The sequence below is a fragment of the Cryptosporidium andersoni genome, assembly GCF_001865355.1.
Source record: "Cryptosporidium andersoni isolate 30847 chromosome Unknown contig_22, whole genome shotgun sequence".
In the NCBI taxonomy this organism is placed as follows: domain Eukaryota; phylum Apicomplexa; class Conoidasida; order Eucoccidiorida; family Cryptosporidiidae; genus Cryptosporidium; species Cryptosporidium andersoni.
Window position 1 is genome coordinate 26,466 of NW_027122871.1, and position 21,001 is coordinate 47,466.

A 21,001-nucleotide genomic window follows, 5' to 3' on the forward strand; every position below is an offset into this window, starting at 1 on the left:
TCTATTCCTGCAAAATATATAATTTATGTACTACAAGATGAAGGCGAAGGCGAAGATCTTTCCTAATACAATTTCTAAATAGTAACAAGTTTCTAGAAACTACACCATAGTACTTTCTCTTTTGCTTAGTTCTTACTAGTATCAAATCCCACCTTATTTGCATCAGACAAAACCCCCAAAGCGCCACCACTAGTTTTTTTCTTCTGAATGCAAAACTAGAAATATAGAAGATGGACAATGCAATATTTTCTAATACTAAATTTACTAACACTAGTCGAATAAGTGGAAGACAGTGGAAAGATGAAGAGGCTCTAAAGTCTAAATTGAAGACATTTGCAATGTCTAAGCGAGTCAACTTCAAAAATAGACTAATAGAGAGAGAAGAGAGAAAAAGAGTACACTTGCTAGAAAAGTCCATACATGAAGAAATTAAAAGCAAGAAACGTGCTAAAACTAGAAATACAGAGCTTAAATATAAACGGAAGATTGAATTTGAAATGAGATCATCGGGCATACAAGTTATCAAAAAGACTGAAAATATTCGGAGATGGAATAAGAAGGCAAGAAACTTATTGAGAACTGTGTCTCCCGAATTTATCAATTCTATTACATAGTAAAGTGAGATTCTAGTTGGTCTTGAATCTTTCTTTAGTTCTAAATACTTGTTTCATGAAACTTCTTATCAATAAATGGAAAATTGAAAATGCTAATGTAGCTGTTTGCAATAAAAATAAGAAGCAAATTAATATGATAACTAGTCTTGCTACTAGTATCTTAGTTGGCTTAGAAGAAATAATAGATGGTATTGAATTTAAATGTAGTAATCTTGATGTATCGTTATAATCTATATGTACCTCATTTACAAGTTGCGGCTTCCCAAAGGTATCATGTATTGTGATTTTAATTATTGCTTGTGAACATATTTCTTTATTATCTATTATTTCACAAGTAAAGTTGAAATCTAACTTCCCAAAATTTTTATTTGTGTAGCGTGATTTGTATTTATCTGGTGAGTTTGAGTAAAATGGCATTGTTAACCAAAGAAATATATGATTAATTAAATTGTCCGATTTTATACTATGTGTAACACCACTTGAAGTAACTTCAATAGCTCCACCATATTTATCTTTAACGCCAAATATTTCTGCCCAGTGGACATCTCCAGATAAAAATAAAAGCCCCCTGGGCTTAGATTTCTTAAGAAGTTCGAAAAGTCTTTCTCTACTTCTTGGATAATGTCCCCAAGACTCTACAAAAGGGTACCTATTTGAGACTTGTATTGAAGATACTATGATATTTATTGCGGAATCAGAGTTACTTAATTCTTCTTCAAGCCATTTCCACTGCTCATAACCTAGCATATCACCCTCGTAGCTACTACCTAAACCTAAATATGAACAAAAAAATCTTAAGGATGCTGCAAACATACTTGTTATAGCATAATCATATTCAGAATATGAAGATATACCATATCTATATTTTAGGAAAGTGCTATCTCTATGATACCTAGTGTCTAGTAGTATGATCCTAACCTGTTTTTGAGGACTTGATCCAAACACATGTGAAGAGTAAACACCTCTCCTTTCTCTCCTGGATGAATTTGTAGGAACTGAGAGAAAATCTAAAAATAGCTGTTGACTGGTTTCTTTGTATTCAAAATATTTATCTCCATCATTAATACCATAATCATGATCATCCCATGTACCATCTATATATATACCACTTTTTTTGACCATTTGATATTCTTTATTGCTATTCTGTATTGAGTAACCCCGTTTTATACACTCTGGATGACTGCATCTTGTGTAAATAGAGTCTCCAATCCAGAATAAAGCATCTGGTTTGTACTTAAGTATCGAGCTCCAAAATTCTTGACCAATATATGATCCATCTTTGTTTGTTCTTTGTCCATCAACACAACTAAGAAATACCAATGATCCCAATACATGTTTGCTCTCATAATCAGCTTTGCTTGTAGCTTTACCTATAAATAAGAAAATTGCTAAATATAGAAGGTTCATTGGTTTGTAGTAAAGTTTCTGTTTATATGCGCTAAATTTAAGTATAGCTATATACCGGGCGGTGTAAGTTAATTTGGCTTGCTCTTACTTATGGTTTCCTCATGCTATACTGATAGCTTTTTTAATGGATCTCATTAAAAAGTGTCACTATTTTAAGTTTTTTGGTATTACTTATACTTCAGAATGGCTTTGTGAGTTGTGGGATTCTTGCAGTATCACTGAAAACTTTGCTGAGGTAGGAGGCTCGGATGCCTGTTGTATATGCGGAACTCTAAATTCAGATAATATTAAACTAAATATGAAGCTAATGAATGCAAAAATATACTTTGATTCTAGAGAATACAGAAGAGTAATAGCTGTACTAAGTAATTTTAAAGATACTGATGATTGTGCTGAAACCATATTCTTTAGAAGTTACGCTGCACTACTTTCATTAGAGAAACCTTCATTGAATATATCTAATTTAGAACAGTGGACTGTAACACAACCTGAATCTCAAATTATGGAGACTAGGATATCAGAAATTGAGGCAAGTATTTCTAACTATCTTGCAAAACAGGACAAGATGTTTAAGAAGACTAAGTGTAACTCTATGCATGGGCTACTTCAATGGTTACTTAGTATTGCAGTTTATAGACAGAATAGGTATACAGATGCCTATTATACTCAGATTGCTTCACTATGGAATGAACCTTTGAATTGGAGTTGCTGGGTTGATTTGATAAATAATTTGGTATCTCATGGCAATTCTAAAATTAAAACACCTATTAGTGATAGTGAAAATTGCTCTAACTATAATATATCATTTGATTATTTAAAGTGGTACAATACGGATAACTATAGTATGCAATTTGCCGATGCTCATAAGCAAATATATACTCATAAACAGTTTAATGACCAGTCGTATAATGACTTTAGCGAGTCTTTGGGTATCCCATCTCATTGGTGTGGTCGTTTTGCTTTTGCTCTATATCTTAGTTTAGTTGGAAGATGGAAGGACTCTCTTGAAGAGTATACATTACTACTGCAGATATTCCCAAATAGTGCATATATATTAAGCCAATTGGCTAAATGTCACTATGAATTAGGTAAAATTGATCAAGCAATATCTCTTTTTAACAAAATTTCGAACATGTATCCTTATTATCTACGTTCTGTGGTAGAGATGGCAACAATACTAGCACAAAGGAATGATATTGATGAATTAAGTATTCTCGCCCGCAAATGTTCAAACCTAGCAAAGTATTCACCAGAAACCTCTATAGTAATGGGAATATATCATTGGTCAACAAATGATCGTCACAAAGCTTTAAAATTTTACAAGAGAGCACTAGTCTTGAATAGCCAATCAAGCTCTGCTTGGATCTTATGCGGCTATGCACTACACGAATTAAACAACATACGTGGATCTCTTTATGCCTATAAAACTGCAATCGCATTAAGTCCAACAAATACCACTGCCCTTTATGGAATTGCAGAAATATACTCAAAATTAAATATGCCAATGCATGCTATTCGTTTTTATGAAAAATCAATTGCTCAGTCACCGGAAGATTCACATCTGTGGTCACAACTAGGACAAATTTTTGAAAAAATCAATAGAATTGAAGATGCCACAAGGTGTGTCTATAAAGCATTTATCTGTGAGATAGCTAAGGATCCAAAGAGTGAAACCACAATAAGATATATGGGGAAACTACTAAAATTAGAAGCAGAACAGTGGCATAATGAGGAGGCTTCTGCATGGGCGAACAAAATTATACAAACTGCTATTGAGCATGGGTATATTGAGAATATTTGCAACACTAAATTATCAAAAATAAGTAAAGGCATGAATTCCCCTGAAACTGAGGATCAGGATGAAAAACCCTGCTTGCGAAGTGATTGTAACTTAGAATCATCTCTAGACTGGGAAAACCTACGCTGGTCAGTTCACATTATTCCTCAAAAGCTACCAACAGACATAATTGCGGCGCTTGAATGGTTAGTTCAGCTGTATTCAGACTCTAATCAAACAAAAGATTGTACTACTATCATTAACCTACTTACTCAAATAAAAGAATCCCTCAAAAAGAGTCTTCCTTTAAATGTAGATAAAGATGTATCAGCGAAGATGCGGCAGTGATCTCAACATATAATCATCACTAGAGTAGTATTTCCATCTAATTAGTCTATTTGTAATTAACTCCTGTGTAGAATCATAATCTACTGTGCTAAGCTATTTAAAAGTGGTATTAAAAGGTTGAAACGAAATCCTCACTAGATACAAATATATTTATAATATTTAAATAGAACTAATGACTTATGCTATATCTGTTGTTGTTTATTAAAAAGGAGTACTTTACAAATACATTATTGAGAGGTATGGAGTGTTACTTATAACTTAACTCCTTCTATTTGACTTTCCTTTTCTCTATCCTTCGGTTCCTGATTCAATACAGCTAACTAACAAACTTGACAAGAGTTGTACTCTATATTAAGTATTCACTGGACTTCAATTTAGCTAAGGTTTATAACTTATAACAACATATTATCTTAATCTGAGTGGTTCTTGTAATAATATCATTTAACCGCCAGCCACTATGGCTTCTATAAGAATTTAGTTAACACTACACGTCCATTTCTCATGCAGCTCTATCATTATACAAAATTACCTAATAAATTTGAACAACCACATATACTTGTTCATGATGATCTACTTCTTTCAACTTCAGATAAGATAAGACTAATTACAACACCCAAGTATAGTAGAAAACTACCTCAACTAAATGAAAAACGAATTCAACTTGCAAAAAGAATGATTAGAAGTAATATTCCACATATGAGTAATAGTGATTTAAACAGCTCTATATGTATTTTAAGGGCATATATTAGCAAATCTAACTATTCTGTGAGACTTCTACAAAGGTTAGAGATTTTGGTTGCCTCCTGTGTTTATATTGCTACTAGAAGAGAAGGTTACTCAGTAACTTTACTTCAATTATCAAAAAATTTTAGTATTAAGAATTACAAGAGCTTGGCATATCAAATTAGAAAGGTAGCCCGAAAAGTAGGGATTAGGAGTTTCCCTTCAATTCCTATGAAGGATACGATATACCAAACTATTCAAAGAATCAGTAAAATGAACATATCCATAATAGAAGGTGCGAATTTTCAAAAGAGTTACCCTCAAAGTAATAAAGTAGATGAGCTTCTCTACAAAAATATGGATAGTTTTTCCTCATCTGAGCGTAATATTATACTTGACCAGCTCATTTGTTCAGAATCCTATATAAATGCAGGTATGCAACTTAAAAAAGCTAAGGTTAACAAAGATATTTCTTTAGTTAATCACAATTTAGCATATAAGAAGTCTTTAAAAGGTATTAGCTCTCTTGGTGACGAAATACTATATAAAAAAGTTTGTGATACTGCAAATTCCCTACTAACATTACAAACAAGAATAGACTCGAGCTCTTTAGAAGACATATTAAATCCAATTTGGTCTGTTCATGGAAACTGCACTTCGCCATACATTGGAGCTTCTATATTTTTAGCACTTAGGGCATGTGGAATTTATCAGTTCTCAATGAGTAATATTGCCTCTATAATTGGTACAAGTCGAAGTTCCATTTACAGGAAGAAAATAGAAATGACCAGTAATATTAAAAACCTGATGCATAAGCTCTTTCCTGGACTATATAGATTTACAAATACGCATGAAGTTCTATCACCGAAGGTGCTAGTCAGGCTAACTGAACTATTAAAGGCCTCAAAGAATGACACTTATAGAATAGCATAGTTAACTTTAAAAGATTCCTATTAGAGCTAAATGAAACAATATTGATATATCCTACTAGTTGGAGAGTTGAGCAGAGTACTGGGAATGAATATACAAATAGTAATCCTCACCTCTCCCAAAATAATATTTAGAAGTGACTTAAAGCTAGTCATTCTTACGACGGAAAGAGCATCCATCTGTTAATTTACACCTGCCTCCTGTTGGTTGGCATAAAGGAGCTGAACAATTACCACAAAAGACGACACTTTGAGCATGACTAAACACAGTTGTAATCTGTAAACACCCAGGACAGCGAACATCCATAAAGAAACTATTTGGACTTTGGATTAGACGTTTGAGCTTGTGTTTTTGAGCTTCAACTTGTGGATTAGGATTTAATAGATCAATCTCCATTTCAAAAATTGCAATAAAGTAGCCTGATTTGTCAATAAAACAAGTGATCTGCTGTTATGCGGGAGGTAAGTGTAGACTGGACTTTAGTCAGTCAGTGTTGAAAGCTCTATTTGTCTTATGATTATTGAGCGCGTGTCTCAAATATGAATTTTGAAAGTAACTGTTAGCATTTATCATCACAAAGAAATGTAGAGTATGAATAAATTAACCCAGTTGTCAGTACTTACAACTTCTTCATCTCTACTTAGCTAGGAAGACTCACTTTAAATACGGTAAAATGGTGATTAAGCGATGTAAGACAATGTAGCTTGCATCGACTACCAAGCCCTCCACTTTCGTTGTTGGTATACTCATAAAATACCTGGGAAATTCTAGAATGTAACAGTGCCATGGAGCAAGATACACATGGTTCATGTGATAGATATGCAGTGGCACTTGTACATAAATATTGTTGATTCAATAATACTCCATACGAGTTTGTTAATATCGAATTCACACTGCTAGGGTTGTTCCCAGGGGATTTGTTCCCCATAGATCTGACATCTCTACTTGCTTTCAATTTATCTGAAGTATTTCTAATTGCATCAATTGCTGGATGGTCCCATGGATATGATACATAACGTTTATCAAACCCATATCCTATGACGATGTCGTTTAAGACAATAACACATCCTCTATCTAAACTACCTAATTTCTTAGATTCTGTACCGAGATGCCTTGCAAGGGCAATGTACTTTATAGCTCTGTTAATTTCGTCACTAGTTAGTATATGTGGTTTCCTACTTGGTTGTCGAAATACTACAGGCCATACTTTACACCAATGATAGTATTGCAACTTTGTGAGGGGTGGAGATATTGGGACTGTTGCAGTGGATACACTCTTTGCAATGTTATTTTCGTCTAAATAACAATGTAGTTTATAAGGAAGGTCAGGTTTATCACCTAGTAGTACTTCTATATAGCTTCTATTGCTTTCCTTTATAATTTCAGAGTCCTCAGATGAACTTGTCTTACGTAGACGTTTAAGATGCGGATATTTCTTAGTAAAGTCATCACCAGAGAGTATAGATTGGATTTCTGACGCATGAGTTATAGGTACATATATTGAGAAAAGTTTTGTAATCTTAAGGTCTCCATAAAACTCATCAGGCAGGATTTCTTCAAGTGAAATTCTATTACTAAAGGTCATTAAAGTACTAAAATAGACTTCACAGTTATAAAGTTTTATGAAGCGCGAATAAGGAAGTCGCAAATTTCGTATGCTGTGACAATTGTAGTTACTTCAAGTGTCTCCTCACTTACAAGAACAACACATTGATCTTCAGATAATAGTATCTTAATTATAGCATCACTTAAGCAGGTATCTACAATATATGGGGGACTTTCAGGATTTAGAACTCTCGCTGGATATTTAGTACAACTAGGACATAACGGAATGGTACAGTGATTTTCCAGTCCTCTTTCTTTAGATCCAAGTTCTGCATATAAACAATTAGTATTATTTTGACTAATACACATATCTTCATTCAGAGATATGCTGAAGAACATTTTTAATGGAGATTTCATGTCAATCTTGTCTTGATTTATGATTGCCTTCAGTATGATTGCAAAACATTTTTCCGCTGTTACAACAACACCTGTATACTCCTCTGTTTTTTCATTAATAATTGGTATATGAGTAACCTCTTTAGTGAGAAGAATATCTATAGCACTGTAAAGTGGTTCATGTTCCTTTAAAACAATTATATTTTTGCCTTTTTGACCAATAGAAAGATCTGCAATGAGTTGTTTGTGAAATAATTTAGTAATTAAACTTTCTTCAGGTTTTACATTACATCCATATGATATCTTTTCATTATTATTAAGGATATCTTTAGGTTTTGAACAATTAAGAGCTTCCAGATACTCACTACAGAATTCAGAACATATGTGTAGATTCTGTATTATTAGTGATAGTAGCAAATATGGGGAAATATAGCATACTGGACAGGCACTATGTTTACCATAACTATTTGACTGAACTCCCCAGCACCCAATATTTTTGAGGTTGAAACACTTCTCAGCCACATTTAATGTTCGCCTGGACTTCGAAGATTCTACACATGCATGTAGACCATCTAAAAGTGTTGCACATATATCAACTGTAACAAAGTTACCACTTAAAGCTTCAGAGTAGTTAAAAGCCATCAATTTACTCATCCATTGTTTAATTGTTTGTCCAGATACCTCTTCTAAAGAGTGGAGAGAGTAGTGTTTATTATTTTCTTTTTTTCCATCAACATGTAAATATACTAAATAAAAAAATAAGAGGACATCATTACATGAAAATGATCCTAAAGTAGCTTGATTTTCTTCATCATAAATGAGTATCACTTCTTTCTGATCTTCAAGTAGGAAACATACTGCAACAGCAAGAGGAACATTTGCACTAAGTCCTAGAATACGTGAATTATCAGGTATTGCCTCGAATATTCTTATAGACTGAAAAAAGGAACAAATAAGTTTGCGTGTTTCTTTGCACAGCTCATCACAGCATGTTAGATTCTCTTGATTATCTGAGTTACTTTTTAATATATAGTATGTACTGTCATTTGACTCAAGTAGGTTCTTCTCTTTGGTACTCACAGATTTCTCTGGAGTTAATCCCTCTTCATTACCACTCCTATAATTAGTCAGCCTCATAAAACTAAGTTTTCGTCCAGTAGGAGATATATAGCAAAATAGAAGACAGTATTTCTAACAAAATCTGCGGTATATTCCTTGCACATTTCTAATATGCTGCAGAGACGGCTCATACCTGTTTGGAAATTTTATTATAAATATTCTATTAATACTGAAATGTCTACAAAAAATCCACTTTTATCCTCAGCAGCTTGCTTGGTTAAAGGTGCTATTTGTTATCTTTTGAAAATTGACCATTCTAAGACAACTCGCTCAATAAGATTTAAGGAGCATGTTGTTAGTATGTCAATCGGGCCCCTAAATGGCAAGAAATTTGATGAAACTTATCTTGAAGATTTACGTAATATATTGCACTCAAAAATAATCGAGAATCTTCCATTCTATGTTTTCGAAATGCATCGTAGTGAAGCAGAGGCAATGTATAAAGAAGCATATCTTGACTACAAAACAATTCCTAGCGAAATACAGATACTTCGCTTAGTAATACTACCATCATGGTATATTAATGCAAACTGTAGTCCTGTACTAAGAGATACTAGTTCTATTGGTAGAATCGATGTAATTTCAGCCATGGTAGATGCTTCAAATGATACACTTGAATTAGAATTTTCAGTATACAATCCTAAATATATGGACATCTCAGGTGAATTCATCATAGATAATACATTACTTGCTACTGAATATAAATTAGAAGATTTGGCATCTAATAGATTCATCCCACCTCCATTAAGTGATATTCTCTCATTAACACAAGAATGTGATATAGAAGCAAGTAGCATTGTAGATCCTTGGAATGTAAAAACTCAAGACTTGTCAGGAATAGATTACAATAAATTGATTCAACAATTTGGATGCAAACACATAACAGATGACTTAATCGCCAAAATTGAGAAAATAACTAATAAGAAAGCTCACCACTTTTTGAGAAGGAAAATTTTCCTTTCACATCGCGATCTAGATCAAGTTTTGAATGCCTATGAGGCAGGCAAGCTATTCTATTTGTATACAGGGCGTGGACCCTCATCTGAGGCACTTCATATAGGTCATCTTATACCCCTTCTTTTTACAAAATATTTGCAAGATGTTTTTAAAGTACCTTTAGTAATACAATTAACAGATGATGAAAAATTTCTATTTAAAGAAGACCTTTCACTAGAAAATGCTCATAAATATGCTTATGAAAATGCTAAGGATATCATAGCTTGTGGGTTTGATCCTGAATTAACATTTATATTTACTAATTTAGATTATATCAAAACCTTATATCCAGAGATATTGAAGATACAGAAAAAATTTAGTTGTTCTCAATCACGCTCGATTTTTGGATTCACTAATTCTGATAATGTTGGCAAGTACTCTTTTCCAGCAGTACAAGCAGCTCCTTCCTTCTCTTCAGCATTTCCAACAATATTTGGGGGGCGAACAGATATATGGTGTTTAAGCCCTCATGCTATCGATCAAGATCCATATTTCCGCATGATGCGTGACATTGGCCCTAGGCTTGGTTATCTAAAACCTGCATCAATTCATTCAAAGTTTATCCCATCACTTCAAGGTCAGCAAATGAAGATGAGTGGAAGTATAATGAATTCAAGTATATTTGTGACCGATGATGAAGACACTATCAAGATGAAGATTATGAAATATGCCTTCTCCGGTGGTAGAGCAACTGAATCAGAACAAAGAAGATTGGGTGCTGATCTCTCTGTAGATGTCCCATGGCAATATCTTCAATTTTTAATAGAAGATGATGCTTTATTGGAAGATATAGGAAGAAAGTACTCATCGGGGGAGATGTTATCGGGTGAAATAAAGATGATTCTAGTTGAGGAACTTGTTAAGATGACGAAGATGCATCAACAGAACCGGGCAAATATAAGCGATGAAGTGCTTAAGTACTTTATGGATCCTGATCGCGAAAGTTTTAAAAAGTATATGTCTCAGTTATGCTGATTATTGTTACTTTTAAATTTACTAAACTTTGAAGATGTGACTTTTTCTACACTTTATTATTTAAATGTACAATGATTTGTTAATTAGTCTTAAGCTACTCTTTCTGTTCAAGTTGATTTTGTGTAACTACCACTAAAGATCAGCATACTTTTAGAATTTTATCAATTATTCATTGAATTTTGTAGTCATTATTTATTAAATAGTGAAATTGAGTGATAATTATGTTTAATTTACTTCTAATATTATTATAACTTTGCGAAATAACTGTTACTTTCCAAGTAATAAAATGAATAAGACACTAATTTAATTATTTTGAAATGAACTTAATATAGAAATAATAATTGTATATCTTATTATAATAAAGATTAACTACTGGATCTAAGTTGGAAATTTTTGGATTATTACCGATATATTTTTTCAGTTGTATTTTTCAAGAAGTATTTTATATTTTCAATTAAGAATACTAATAAATTATCAATTCAATACCATAAAAAAGTGATTACTTTTTCGAAACATGCAAGAAAAGTGGAGAGGGTGACCTAATATAAACTATATTATGTATTGTAAAATAAATCTACCTTTTTATAGTCTTGCAAGTGAGTTTAATTCCCCTTATCTTCCTCCCCTTATACAATCTCTTTATACCATTTATAAAATTTCCTTTATTAACTAATGGAGTCACTGGGGGTTTCACTATTATAATTACTCTTAAAGTTATTGTGGTTCTAATTATCCTAGTCTGTAAATAATCTACTTGTTCAATCTATGCATATATAAGCTGCTAGTTTAGAATAAAATTCATCGAGAAAATTGTGAAATTACATCTTTGATAAAGAGAAATCTTATAAAGTATTTAGAGGCTTAATTTTTTGCATAATTTTTTATTAAAAAATTACTGTCAAATAAAGTAATATCAACATACTTATCAGTATTTATTTAAATGTAATATTATTTATATATGCTAAAAAAGTATATTATCCTTTAATTTCTATTAGATAATTACCAAAATATTAAAAGAAAAATATAATTTCATATATTTACAGTATCTTGTATCAACACAATTTAATTTAATAAAATAATACAATATTCTGTATTATCTCTATATTAGGTCTGTTTATATTGTTAATTCTTAAAATTTCAAGTGAAATTTAAAATAAAATAATACTTAAGTCTTAAGATACAAAGCTATTTTGAACACACATCAATTATTTAATAGTTTTGCACTAGTTTGCACAATTTCAACTTAAATGTGTAGTAAATCTGTATATTAATATTATTACAAAAAATGATACACAATCTTTTTTTTTCAGTATTGCTCAAGAAAACAATTTTCAATATATATTAATAACAATTAAGTTTTATTGCTTTTCTAATATTCCAAATCAATTTAAAAATTCAGGATCTAAATATTTTAGTATCAAGATTACTCTTTATGGCACTAATAAATTCTTCAGTGCTCACGTAGTCATCCCTGTTAGCTTTTGGATTTTTACACAGTGCCAAATCCTTAGTTAGTATTCCTGAAATTATAGTTTCTATGCAAGATCTTTCCAAATATTCGCAAAACTGCTTAAGTTCAGAATTATTATCAAATTTGGCACGGTAATATAGACCTCTTGTCCAAGCAAAGATAGATGCAACAGGATTTGTGGAAGTTTTATTGCCTTTCTCGTGCTCTCTAAAGTGTCGGGTTACTGTGCCATGAGCTGCTTCAGTTTCTACTATATTGCCATCTGGAGTTAATAGTACTGATGTCATTAGTCCTAGTGATCCAAATCCCTGTGCTACAATATCACTTTGAACATCACCATCATAATTCTTACATGCCCAAATAAATCCCCCACTACTTTTCAGAGCAAATGCAACCATATCGTCTATTAACCTGTGTTCAAATTTCAATCCCATGTCATCAAATTGATTTTTAAATTCTTCTAAATATATCTTCTCGAAGATTGACTTAAAAAGCCCATCATATTGTTTTAATATTGTATTTTTAGTACTTAAATACAATGGTAGCTTTAAATTAATTGCATAGTTAAAGCAAGCTCTTGCAAAACCTTGGATACTCTCATTTGTGTTATACATGGACATTGCCACCCCTGGGCCAGAAAAATTATATACATCTATTATAGTAGAGTCACTTCCATCTTTGGGAGTGAACTTTAATTCAAGTTTCCCTGCTTTACTCACTATCAAATCTGTGGCTTTGTATTGATCTCCAAATCCATGACGTCCCACTATTATTGGAGATACCCAACCGGGGACTATTCTCGGGATACTTTTGATAATAATTGGTTCTCTGAAGATGGTTCCATTCAAGTAGTCTCTAATTGTACCATTAGGTGATTTCCACATCTGTTTTAAGCCAAATTCTTTGACTCTGCTCTCATCAGGAGTAATTGTTGCGCACTTTATGCCTACATGATACTTTTTAATAGCTTCTGAAGCTTTAATTGTTACTTGATCATTTGTCTCATTGCGATTTTGTATACTTAAATCAAAATATTTAATTGGGACATCAATATATGGAAATATTAGAGCTTCTTTTATCCATTTCCACATTAATCGAGCCATTTCATCTCCATCCATTTCCACAATAGGGTTAACAACTTTTATTCGTTTCATCTGTTGCATTTAAAGTAATTTTCTTGTATAAAACCTTAGCAATTTCTCTTAATGAATTAACTATAAACAGTAGACTAGAAAAGAAAACTTCAGATCTCTTAGAACCCGGAAACGAGTGCCAATTCAAAAGAAATCTTCTAAAAACTCAAAGTTTCCTCTTTTTCAGTAAGTTACATCTTGATTTATCCAATGTGGGTGTAATGAATGTTTTATCTGAAGTTAAATATTTGGGAAATGGGCCATTTTCCTTGGGTATTTGTGCAATGGCCAATAAGGTGAGTAGTATACCTATGCAAAATATCCTTAAACTACTCAACCAAACAGGAGATTTTACGATTATTATTTTTCAAGAAAGTATGATACTGGAGGTAGACTGTATATTTTGGCCAAGAGTAGATTGTTTGATTGCATTTCATTCAAATGGATTTCCTTTGCAAAAGGCTATTAATTATGTGAAGTTATTTAAACCAGTAGTAATGAATGATATAAAAAAGCAAAAAGACATGAGGAGTAGAGTTGAGATATATAAGACTTTGGATAAGTGGAGAATCCCAAGGCCTGAGTCTACAGTGATTGATCATAACGAAGTTGAGAGATTAAAAGAATATGGTGAATCTATTTTTGTTGAATCACAAGATTACATTATTTATCGCGGGATAAGAATAAATAAACCATTTATTGAAAAACCTATTGAAGCTGACAGGCATGACAATTGGATATATTATCCCCAAAATAGTGGTGGTGGATGCAAGAAACTCTTCAGAAAAATAGGAGATAGGAGCAGTGAATATGATTCTACACTATGGCAGGTTAGGAAAAATGGTACTTTTATATACGAGAAATTCATACCAACATTTGGGACTGATATAAAAGTATACACTGTTGGCCCAATGTTTGCGCATGCTGAGGCAAGGAAGTCTCCTTGCCTTGATGGGAAGGTTCAAAGAACATTGGAAGGAAAGGAAGTTAGATATGCTGTGCTATTAAGTCATGAAGAAAAAATAATTGCTCATCAAATAGTTAGAGCTTTTAAACAAACAATATGTGGATTTGATATTTTGCGTACTACAAATAATAGATCTGTAGTCTGTGATGTTAACGGATGGAGTTTTGTAAAAGGAAATACTAAATACTATAATGATTGTGCACATATTACTAGAATGATATTCTTGGAAAGATTACAAAAAAAATATAATTTTGTCTTAAGACCATCAAAGGTGACATTAGATAATCATGACTTTCCCAAAGTATCAACAGTTTCCCAGTTAAATAGAGAAAACATAAACAAATATAAAGATAGACAAATTAAAGAAATGAGTAATGAAGAGCTCAGCACAGTAATAGTAGTTATGAGACATGGCGATAGGAAACCCAAATTAAAACTAAAGTTTGAGAGCTCTCACCCACTAATTTTAGCTTTCCAAATAAATAATTCAAGTACTAAACGTCTAAAGTCACCAGAAGAACTATCACTTTTACTTAGTAGAAATTCGACTATATTGGAATATTTTTTTATGAAACTTGAGGATCCTATGCATAATATAGATTTTAATGAATATAGAAGCATAATGAAAACAATTCATAGTCATTCTAGGTTACGGCTATTTCTAGAACAAGGAGAAGGTTTTTCTGGGGTAAATAGGAAGGTCCAACTAAAGCCTATAGAATGGAAAAACAATGTGAAATTAAGACATGTCACTAAAGTTTTGGTGATCGCAAAGTGGGGTGGCGACCTAACAAATGTAGGTTGTGAACAAGCAGAACAAATGGGACGAAGATTACGAGCTACACTATATCCAGGCGACTCAGAGGGGCTGTTGAGACTGCACTCTACTTTTCGTCATGATTTCAAGATCTATTCTAGTGACGAAGGCCGGTGTCAGCTAACAAGTGCTGCATTTACTAAAGGATTTCTTGACTTAGAGGGTGATCTTGCACCCATTTTGGTACAGCTAGTAATCAGAGATTCATATGCACATCACCTATTGGATGATCCCACATCCATGCCCGATAGAAAAATTTGTAAGGATATGATTGAGTATCTCTTAAATGTTGACCAAGTTATTACAGATAAAGTCATAGATAAACTGTGGGAGAAGGTTGGGAAATGTTGTATTTATAAAGAATTAACATTTGGTAAGGATTCACAAAATCTCCAAACTTTATCAAAAAGTGTAAAGGAAGCTCTAATAGGCTGTGGAAATCCTCTTGATAGATTGAAAACACTTTATCAAGTAATGTGCTCTTTAGTTACTCATATGAAAGATATTCAGATACACAATCATGAAGATAGTAAATTTTCAAGGGCCTGTTCAAAAGTCAGTGGTGAGTCACTTCTAGAAAATCAGAACAAGTATATTTCACCTTGGAGTGATATTAAGTACCGCTGGAAGCAGCTAACAATCTCATTTTATAATCAAGAGACAAGTCGATATGCTACAAACAAGATTCCAGATATATTTGACAATGTTACATATGACTTAAATAATCTTTATTCTTATGTGGATAGTAATATTAAACAATTACTAATTAAAATACATGATATTGTCAGGCCACTCAAGAAATTTGTTTCCAAATCTCAGTATGGACTCACTTCACTACAGAAAGTGGCTATTGGTAAGGGGATTGTCTATGATTTGCTTGATAAATTGCGTCATGATATCAAATACTCATACTTAAGAAATATAGCAAATATAAATACGATAAAAAAAAGTCCTATGTATTGTACAGTATATACTGGATCACAAATAGATAGTTATGATAATACAATTAATCTTTCTTCAGTACAAAACTACTCCACTGAAAAGTTAACACAGGTCCATGATGAGGAACATATTAGACTAAAGGAAGAAGAAGCAAGTGCATTTGGAATAAAATCCCCATGGAGAATTGTTAGAAGTAGATTTTATGTTACTTCAGCTTCTCATATACAATCTTTAGTAAATATAATTCTTGCAACAGAAAATAAAGTGAATGAAAAGTTGTACATGGGAGATAATACTAAAACACTATGTTCTTTTGATTTGAACTATTTAAGTCATATAGTGTTTCGGGTATGGGAGTGTAGATCAACTCCAAAATTGGATCATTCTAGATATAGGCTAGAAATATACATTAGTAACGGCATAAAAAGTGAGCTACAAGTTGGTTCTATGACAATCAATGAAAATATCTCTTTAGATAGTAGTAATGAGTATTCAACTCAAAGTTTGTCGCTAAATGGTCCCATTAATCAGCTAATAAAACATGAAATAGGTCCTTTAGTTAAGATTTCATCCAATAATTTACATATACGCGATTTTGAGCAATTGATTGAAAATGTTCTCCAACTTGGTTCGTCATAATAATCTAACTTTAATACTTAAAAGATAGCTCTAAAAGGGCACTAATTCTTTTTAAAACAAATATGCATTTAGTTATTTGTATAGAAAGTTACATACAACGGGACATCTAGGTGTTTCGATTGCTTTATTTGAGTACCTTGACAACTTAAAAGTTTGCTTTAAATTGGAGAAACTCGAAATAGTTGGGATTTTGCACTTTTGTCTTATACTTTTTGTAGTTAAACAACTAGAGTACATGCACTGTGAATATGATGTATTTGATAGTTGATTTGGACCACCTACAGTAAGTGATGGAATTACTGTCAAATCTCTGAAATCACTAGATGTTGGAACTTTCTGTGAAGTATCTTTTTTCTCTAATGAGTGCTTGTTAAAATTTCTACCATCTTGTGATACTTGAGGTAATTCTCGCAAATGTCTTATAGATGTTCCAGAGCTATTTTGACTCTTCTCGCTCTTTTTTTGTAGTTTAATTTGGGAACTAAATTTCTTTATTATTTTAGAGTCTTCTTCATATTGCCTCTCTACCCTATTATTATTTAAAACATTTATATCATTATTATAATTAGTTCTGGTTTTTAAATTGTAGCTACATTCAATACGTCTCAATACACTCGTACTTTTCTGAGAATTCTTTGTAATCAATCTTTCTCCTAAAGATGCTGCTCTACTCGTCACCGAAGACATAGTTGAGGCATTTGTATTTAATACTTTTTTATTTCTAATTGTCGTACTTGGTAATGATTTTGAAACTAACCTTGGTAATTCACCTAAATTAACTCCTTTTAGTTTATCTTTTCTCAAAATACTGCACTTACTTAAAGGTAGTGTTTGGCTTGTATCTATAAGTAGTTTTGACTTATTTACTATAGTAGTAGAAAGTGGTATATTAGACAAGCTTTCAAGTCCATACTTCTTTCTATCCTCGCTTTTTGATCGTTGATTTTGAGGACTAGTTTTATCATTATTGTCTACCAAATTAGGTAGTTCAGTATCTGGTATATTAGTTATTTCAGAAAGCCGGCTATATCTATAATTACAGTTAACTGGCTTCTTTTTTTCTAGAGTATTATCTTTAGTTAAAAAAGTTATTTCAGGTCCAGACTTATTAGAGATAATTCCTTTCTGTTGCAAAATCTGCCTTCTTGACACTTTAAGTCCTTCTGAATTAGATTCAGTAGCTTTGTCAGATCCTTCAGATTGTAGTTTGAGATATAAGGATTCAAGGTAAAGAGTATAACTGTAAAGTAGTTTCAAAAGTCCATCCTTAACATAGTCATTATCTCCTGTTTGGATGCTATCGTATAGTTTAACAGCTGACTTTACTGCAGTTTTTAGTTTACTATCTAAACTATCAAGTTCATTGGTTGAGAAGTCAGGATTCTGTTCACCTTCAGTAATTGATATCTGAACAATTTTCTCCGACAAATTTAGAATAACACCATCTTTTGGGGGTATACTTGATTTTTTCTCTGTACTAACTCTTAGTATATCAGTATTTCTACTAATATTATTCATATTTAATATATTATTGGCATATATAAGCTTTGTCTGGCTTCCAACAGTTTTAGGAGGGATAAAATTATTTTGAGATATTTGAATGTCATCATCTTCAATATCAATTATATTTGTCTCAGGATGAATATTAGAGGAATTTTCAACAAAACTTCGGGTATTCTTGCACTTCAAATTTTGTAAGCTAGTAATAACTAGAGGATCTTGATTTCTTATTGAGTAAATTCCAGAAGTGCTATTATTGTTATAAGAATATTCTACTTTGTTACTATCGCTCTTAATTGGTTTTTTGTCGCAAGTATAAGATCTTCCTAAGTGGTTTTGCTCATTACAAATTTTAAAGTTTTCTGTTGATGAGCATGATATAATTTCACCAATAGTGGGATGTTTGGTCGGGAATTTGTCAACCATTCTCCTGTCACTAGTTTCTTTAAAATAAGGCTCTTCCATATCTTTATCCACCTTTTCTTCTCTGTAGCTTTTTATATTGTCAGTAAGAGTGTCCATTTTTAAATTATTCACTTCTTGATGTTGTTCCTCACAACTTTTTTCAATTCCAGATATATTATCTCTTGAAATTTCATTCGACTCAGTTATATGGTAATCTTCTTGGTTTGTCTCTTTAAAACAAGATTTATTATTTATTATTTCACAAATATTATTTAAATGATCACTATAGATAGGAAAAGATTCCTTTAATTTATTATCAGTAGAGCTGGTTGTCAAATTGCAATATTCTGGTAAATGATTTATGCATGAACCAACATTACCCAATGTATTTTCACTATTATTTTCATTAAATATTAAGTAATTATCCTTATCAAAACACTTAGGATCTGCAACAATTCCTAATGATTCTCCATCTCTATTCAAATCTAAGTAAGCCCAAGATTCTGTCTTAAATTTCTTGATACGACAATCTTCAATCTCAGTTTCTAGTTTAGGTTTCCATTCTAAAATACTCCTTCTATTGTTGGAGTTCAAGGGACGACCTTTGTACTTTGTATATGAATGTGAGTTCATGGAAAATTCGGATGTTTTATATTTCGTAATCTTATGAAGTAGAACCAAGGTTGTCTGTATACTCAGTGTATCTTGAGTAGTATTTGATATATTACCAATATATTTCTCTGATATAGCATCAGATTTTACTACTGAATCTTTATCAAATAAAGAATGTATGCAGTATTTCAAGTCTTTTTCTTTGTACTCGTGGCGTAAGTGGCTAGTAGTAAATATTTCTTTACGGGGAGAGTACTTTCTCGAGAATTCCTTTATTTTATTCGTTGAAATTCGATACTCCTGCATTTCTGTCTTCTCAGAATCTCTATATAATTGATTTTGGGGTGGTATACTAATACCATCAACTGGTACGACTAGGAACTTAGGGCGAGACTTATAATCACTTAGCCACTTAATTACTTCATTAGACTCTACAACTTTTAAAGATGCAGATACATCTTTATGTCCATGTTTCGCACTATTTAGGGTCATATAAAGTGGTAGTTGAGATTTTGGAGCCCGTAATATGACTTTAACTTTCATTGCAACTAAACTTATTTTGTACAAGTTGCCATAAATGATCCATAGTACCAATCTCTACAAATCATCCCAATAGATACATCTATCTGTTTGCCAACAAAAAAACTAAGTTCTTTCTTTTTTATGCTACGTAAAAAAATTTAATTTATAGAGCTAGAGGTGCACACGTGCACACAATCTAAAATTAAGAGTATATTAGAGAGTGCATGCTTTATTTTCTAGAAAGCATAGCATTATATATCGGAGCTAGCTCTTTATTTTTAATTTTGAGAAGTCTTATACACTAAGATAAGTTAGTTTTTAATAGTATCTTACTGGGAATAAAGGTACTTACTTGATGAAGTTTCTCTCTAATTTCAGTATTCATAGGCTGTAATTTAGCAGCACTATGGAGATCACTATAAGCTTCTTCAATATTTCTACAATTAATCTGGGAAATTGCTCTGAAATATAAGGCCTTAACATTATACTATTCAAGCAGTAAAAGGTAGAATAAGTGGATGTGATACTAAGAGTAAGTCATTGATATTGAAAGTACCTTGTCAATAAGAAGAGCATCAGAACATATCTTCACAACTGTAACATAATCCTTAACTTTTATTAAGCAGCTGAAAATCAAAAGTTAATATATTTCATTGAGAAGAAAATTTAATAATCTTACTTTGATATATTGAGGAGGCATGCTATTCTAACAGATTTAGAGTAGGTATCCTCTTCATTTGACCACTCGTGAGTGTTACTTAAGAAAGATAAGGACTTTTTATACAAACTTAAGGCATATGGATAGTTTCCTCGTTGAAATGCATGGTTACCTTTGAGCTTTATATCCATTGCAAGTTGAATGTTACTAGTTGGACTTAATGCACTTTCTAAACCCAGTATACTATTTTCATCTTTAACTTCTAAGCAGTTCAACAAATTGATTTCTATCTAAAAGAAGCTGTGTAAAATCAGAATGGGATTGTGTCTGATATTACTTACTATTAGTACACTTTTTGGGGGTATTCCAGGAAATCGAACTTTTCCAAATACTTCTTCATAGCTTAATCTCTAAAATAAAATGAACATATTTAGTGCTTTATAAATCAAGGAGTCAACATACCACCTGTGCTATTTCCGTTATATTCATCTCATATATTATTGCT

At 32.0% G+C, this 21,001-nt stretch overlaps 12 protein-coding genes across 12 annotated transcripts; 5 read left to right on the top strand and 7 right to left on the bottom strand.

The window, feature by feature from the left end:
- Nucleotides 1–230: 230 nt before the first annotated feature.
- cand_029490 (uncharacterized protein) lies at nucleotides 231–614 on the top strand (the record flags this gene model as incomplete). Its single annotated transcript, XM_067213176.1, has 1 exon — nucleotides 231–614. One exon carries the CDS (start codon nucleotides 231–233, stop codon nucleotides 612–614), a length of 384 nt encoding a protein of 127 aa, XP_067067550.1.
- Nucleotides 615–626: 12 nt separating this feature from the next.
- cand_029500 (uncharacterized protein) lies at nucleotides 627–2,021 on the bottom strand (the record flags this gene model as incomplete). The annotated part of the gene is made up of 1 exon (XM_067213177.1): nucleotides 627–2,021. One exon carries the CDS (start codon nucleotides 2,019–2,021, stop codon nucleotides 627–629), a length of 1,395 nt encoding a protein of 464 aa, XP_067067551.1.
- Nucleotides 2,022–2,145: 124 nt separating this feature from the next.
- cand_029510 (TPR repeat-containing protein) lies at nucleotides 2,146–4,146 on the top strand (the record flags this gene model as incomplete). Its single annotated transcript, XM_067213178.1, has 1 exon — nucleotides 2,146–4,146. One exon carries the CDS (start codon nucleotides 2,146–2,148, stop codon nucleotides 4,144–4,146), a length of 2,001 nt encoding a protein of 666 aa, XP_067067552.1.
- Nucleotides 4,147–4,647: 501 nt separating this feature from the next.
- Nucleotides 4,648–5,802, top strand: cand_029520 (uncharacterized protein; the record flags this gene model as incomplete). Its single annotated transcript, XM_067213179.1, has 1 exon — nucleotides 4,648–5,802. The coding sequence occupies one exon, from the start codon at nucleotides 4,648–4,650 to the stop codon at nucleotides 5,800–5,802; it is 1,155 nt and encodes a 384-aa protein (XP_067067553.1).
- Nucleotides 5,803–5,946: 144 nt separating this feature from the next.
- On the bottom strand, nucleotides 5,947–6,195 carry cand_029530 (40s ribosomal protein S27; the record flags this gene model as incomplete). Its single annotated transcript, XM_067213180.1, has 1 exon — nucleotides 5,947–6,195. The coding sequence occupies one exon, from the start codon at nucleotides 6,193–6,195 to the stop codon at nucleotides 5,947–5,949; it is 249 nt and encodes an 82-aa protein (XP_067067554.1).
- Nucleotides 6,196–6,439: 244 nt separating this feature from the next.
- On the bottom strand, nucleotides 6,440–7,384 carry cand_029540 (cytidine deoxycytidylate deaminase family protein; the record flags this gene model as incomplete). The annotated part of the gene is made up of 1 exon (XM_067213181.1): nucleotides 6,440–7,384. The coding sequence occupies one exon, from the start codon at nucleotides 7,382–7,384 to the stop codon at nucleotides 6,440–6,442; it is 945 nt and encodes a 314-aa protein (XP_067067555.1).
- A 35-nt stretch (nucleotides 7,385–7,419) lies between these two features.
- Nucleotides 7,420–8,877, bottom strand: cand_029550 (uncharacterized protein; the record flags this gene model as incomplete). Its single annotated transcript, XM_067213182.1, has 1 exon — nucleotides 7,420–8,877. One exon carries the CDS (start codon nucleotides 8,875–8,877, stop codon nucleotides 7,420–7,422), a length of 1,458 nt encoding a protein of 485 aa, XP_067067556.1.
- Nucleotides 8,878–9,033: 156 nt separating this feature from the next.
- On the top strand, nucleotides 9,034–10,830 carry cand_029560 (tryptophanyl-tRNA synthetase family protein; the record flags this gene model as incomplete). Its single annotated transcript, XM_067213183.1, has 1 exon — nucleotides 9,034–10,830. The coding sequence occupies one exon, from the start codon at nucleotides 9,034–9,036 to the stop codon at nucleotides 10,828–10,830; it is 1,797 nt and encodes a 598-aa protein (XP_067067557.1).
- Nucleotides 10,831–12,225: 1,395 nt separating this feature from the next.
- Nucleotides 12,226–13,464, bottom strand: cand_029570 (isocitrate dehydrogenase; the record flags this gene model as incomplete). Its single annotated transcript, XM_067213184.1, has 1 exon — nucleotides 12,226–13,464. One exon carries the CDS (start codon nucleotides 13,462–13,464, stop codon nucleotides 12,226–12,228), a length of 1,239 nt encoding a protein of 412 aa, XP_067067558.1.
- Nucleotides 13,465–13,655: 191 nt separating this feature from the next.
- cand_029580 (histidine acid phosphatase) lies at nucleotides 13,656–16,799 on the top strand (the record flags this gene model as incomplete). The annotated part of the gene is made up of 1 exon (XM_067213185.1): nucleotides 13,656–16,799. The coding sequence occupies one exon, from the start codon at nucleotides 13,656–13,658 to the stop codon at nucleotides 16,797–16,799; it is 3,144 nt and encodes a 1,047-aa protein (XP_067067559.1).
- Nucleotides 16,800–16,871: 72 nt separating this feature from the next.
- On the bottom strand, nucleotides 16,872–19,859 carry cand_029590 (uncharacterized protein; the record flags this gene model as incomplete). Its single annotated transcript, XM_067213186.1, has 1 exon — nucleotides 16,872–19,859. One exon carries the CDS (start codon nucleotides 19,857–19,859, stop codon nucleotides 16,872–16,874), a length of 2,988 nt encoding a protein of 995 aa, XP_067067560.1.
- A 208-nt stretch (nucleotides 19,860–20,067) lies between these two features.
- Nucleotides 20,068–20,985, bottom strand: cand_029600 (uncharacterized protein; the record flags this gene model as incomplete). Its single annotated transcript, XM_067213187.1, has 6 exons — nucleotides 20,068–20,139; nucleotides 20,191–20,325; nucleotides 20,395–20,464; nucleotides 20,518–20,786; nucleotides 20,838–20,906; nucleotides 20,959–20,985. 6 exons carry the CDS (start codon nucleotides 20,983–20,985, stop codon nucleotides 20,068–20,070), a joined length of 642 nt encoding a protein of 213 aa, XP_067067561.1.
- Nucleotides 20,986–21,001: the final 16 nt, after the last annotated feature.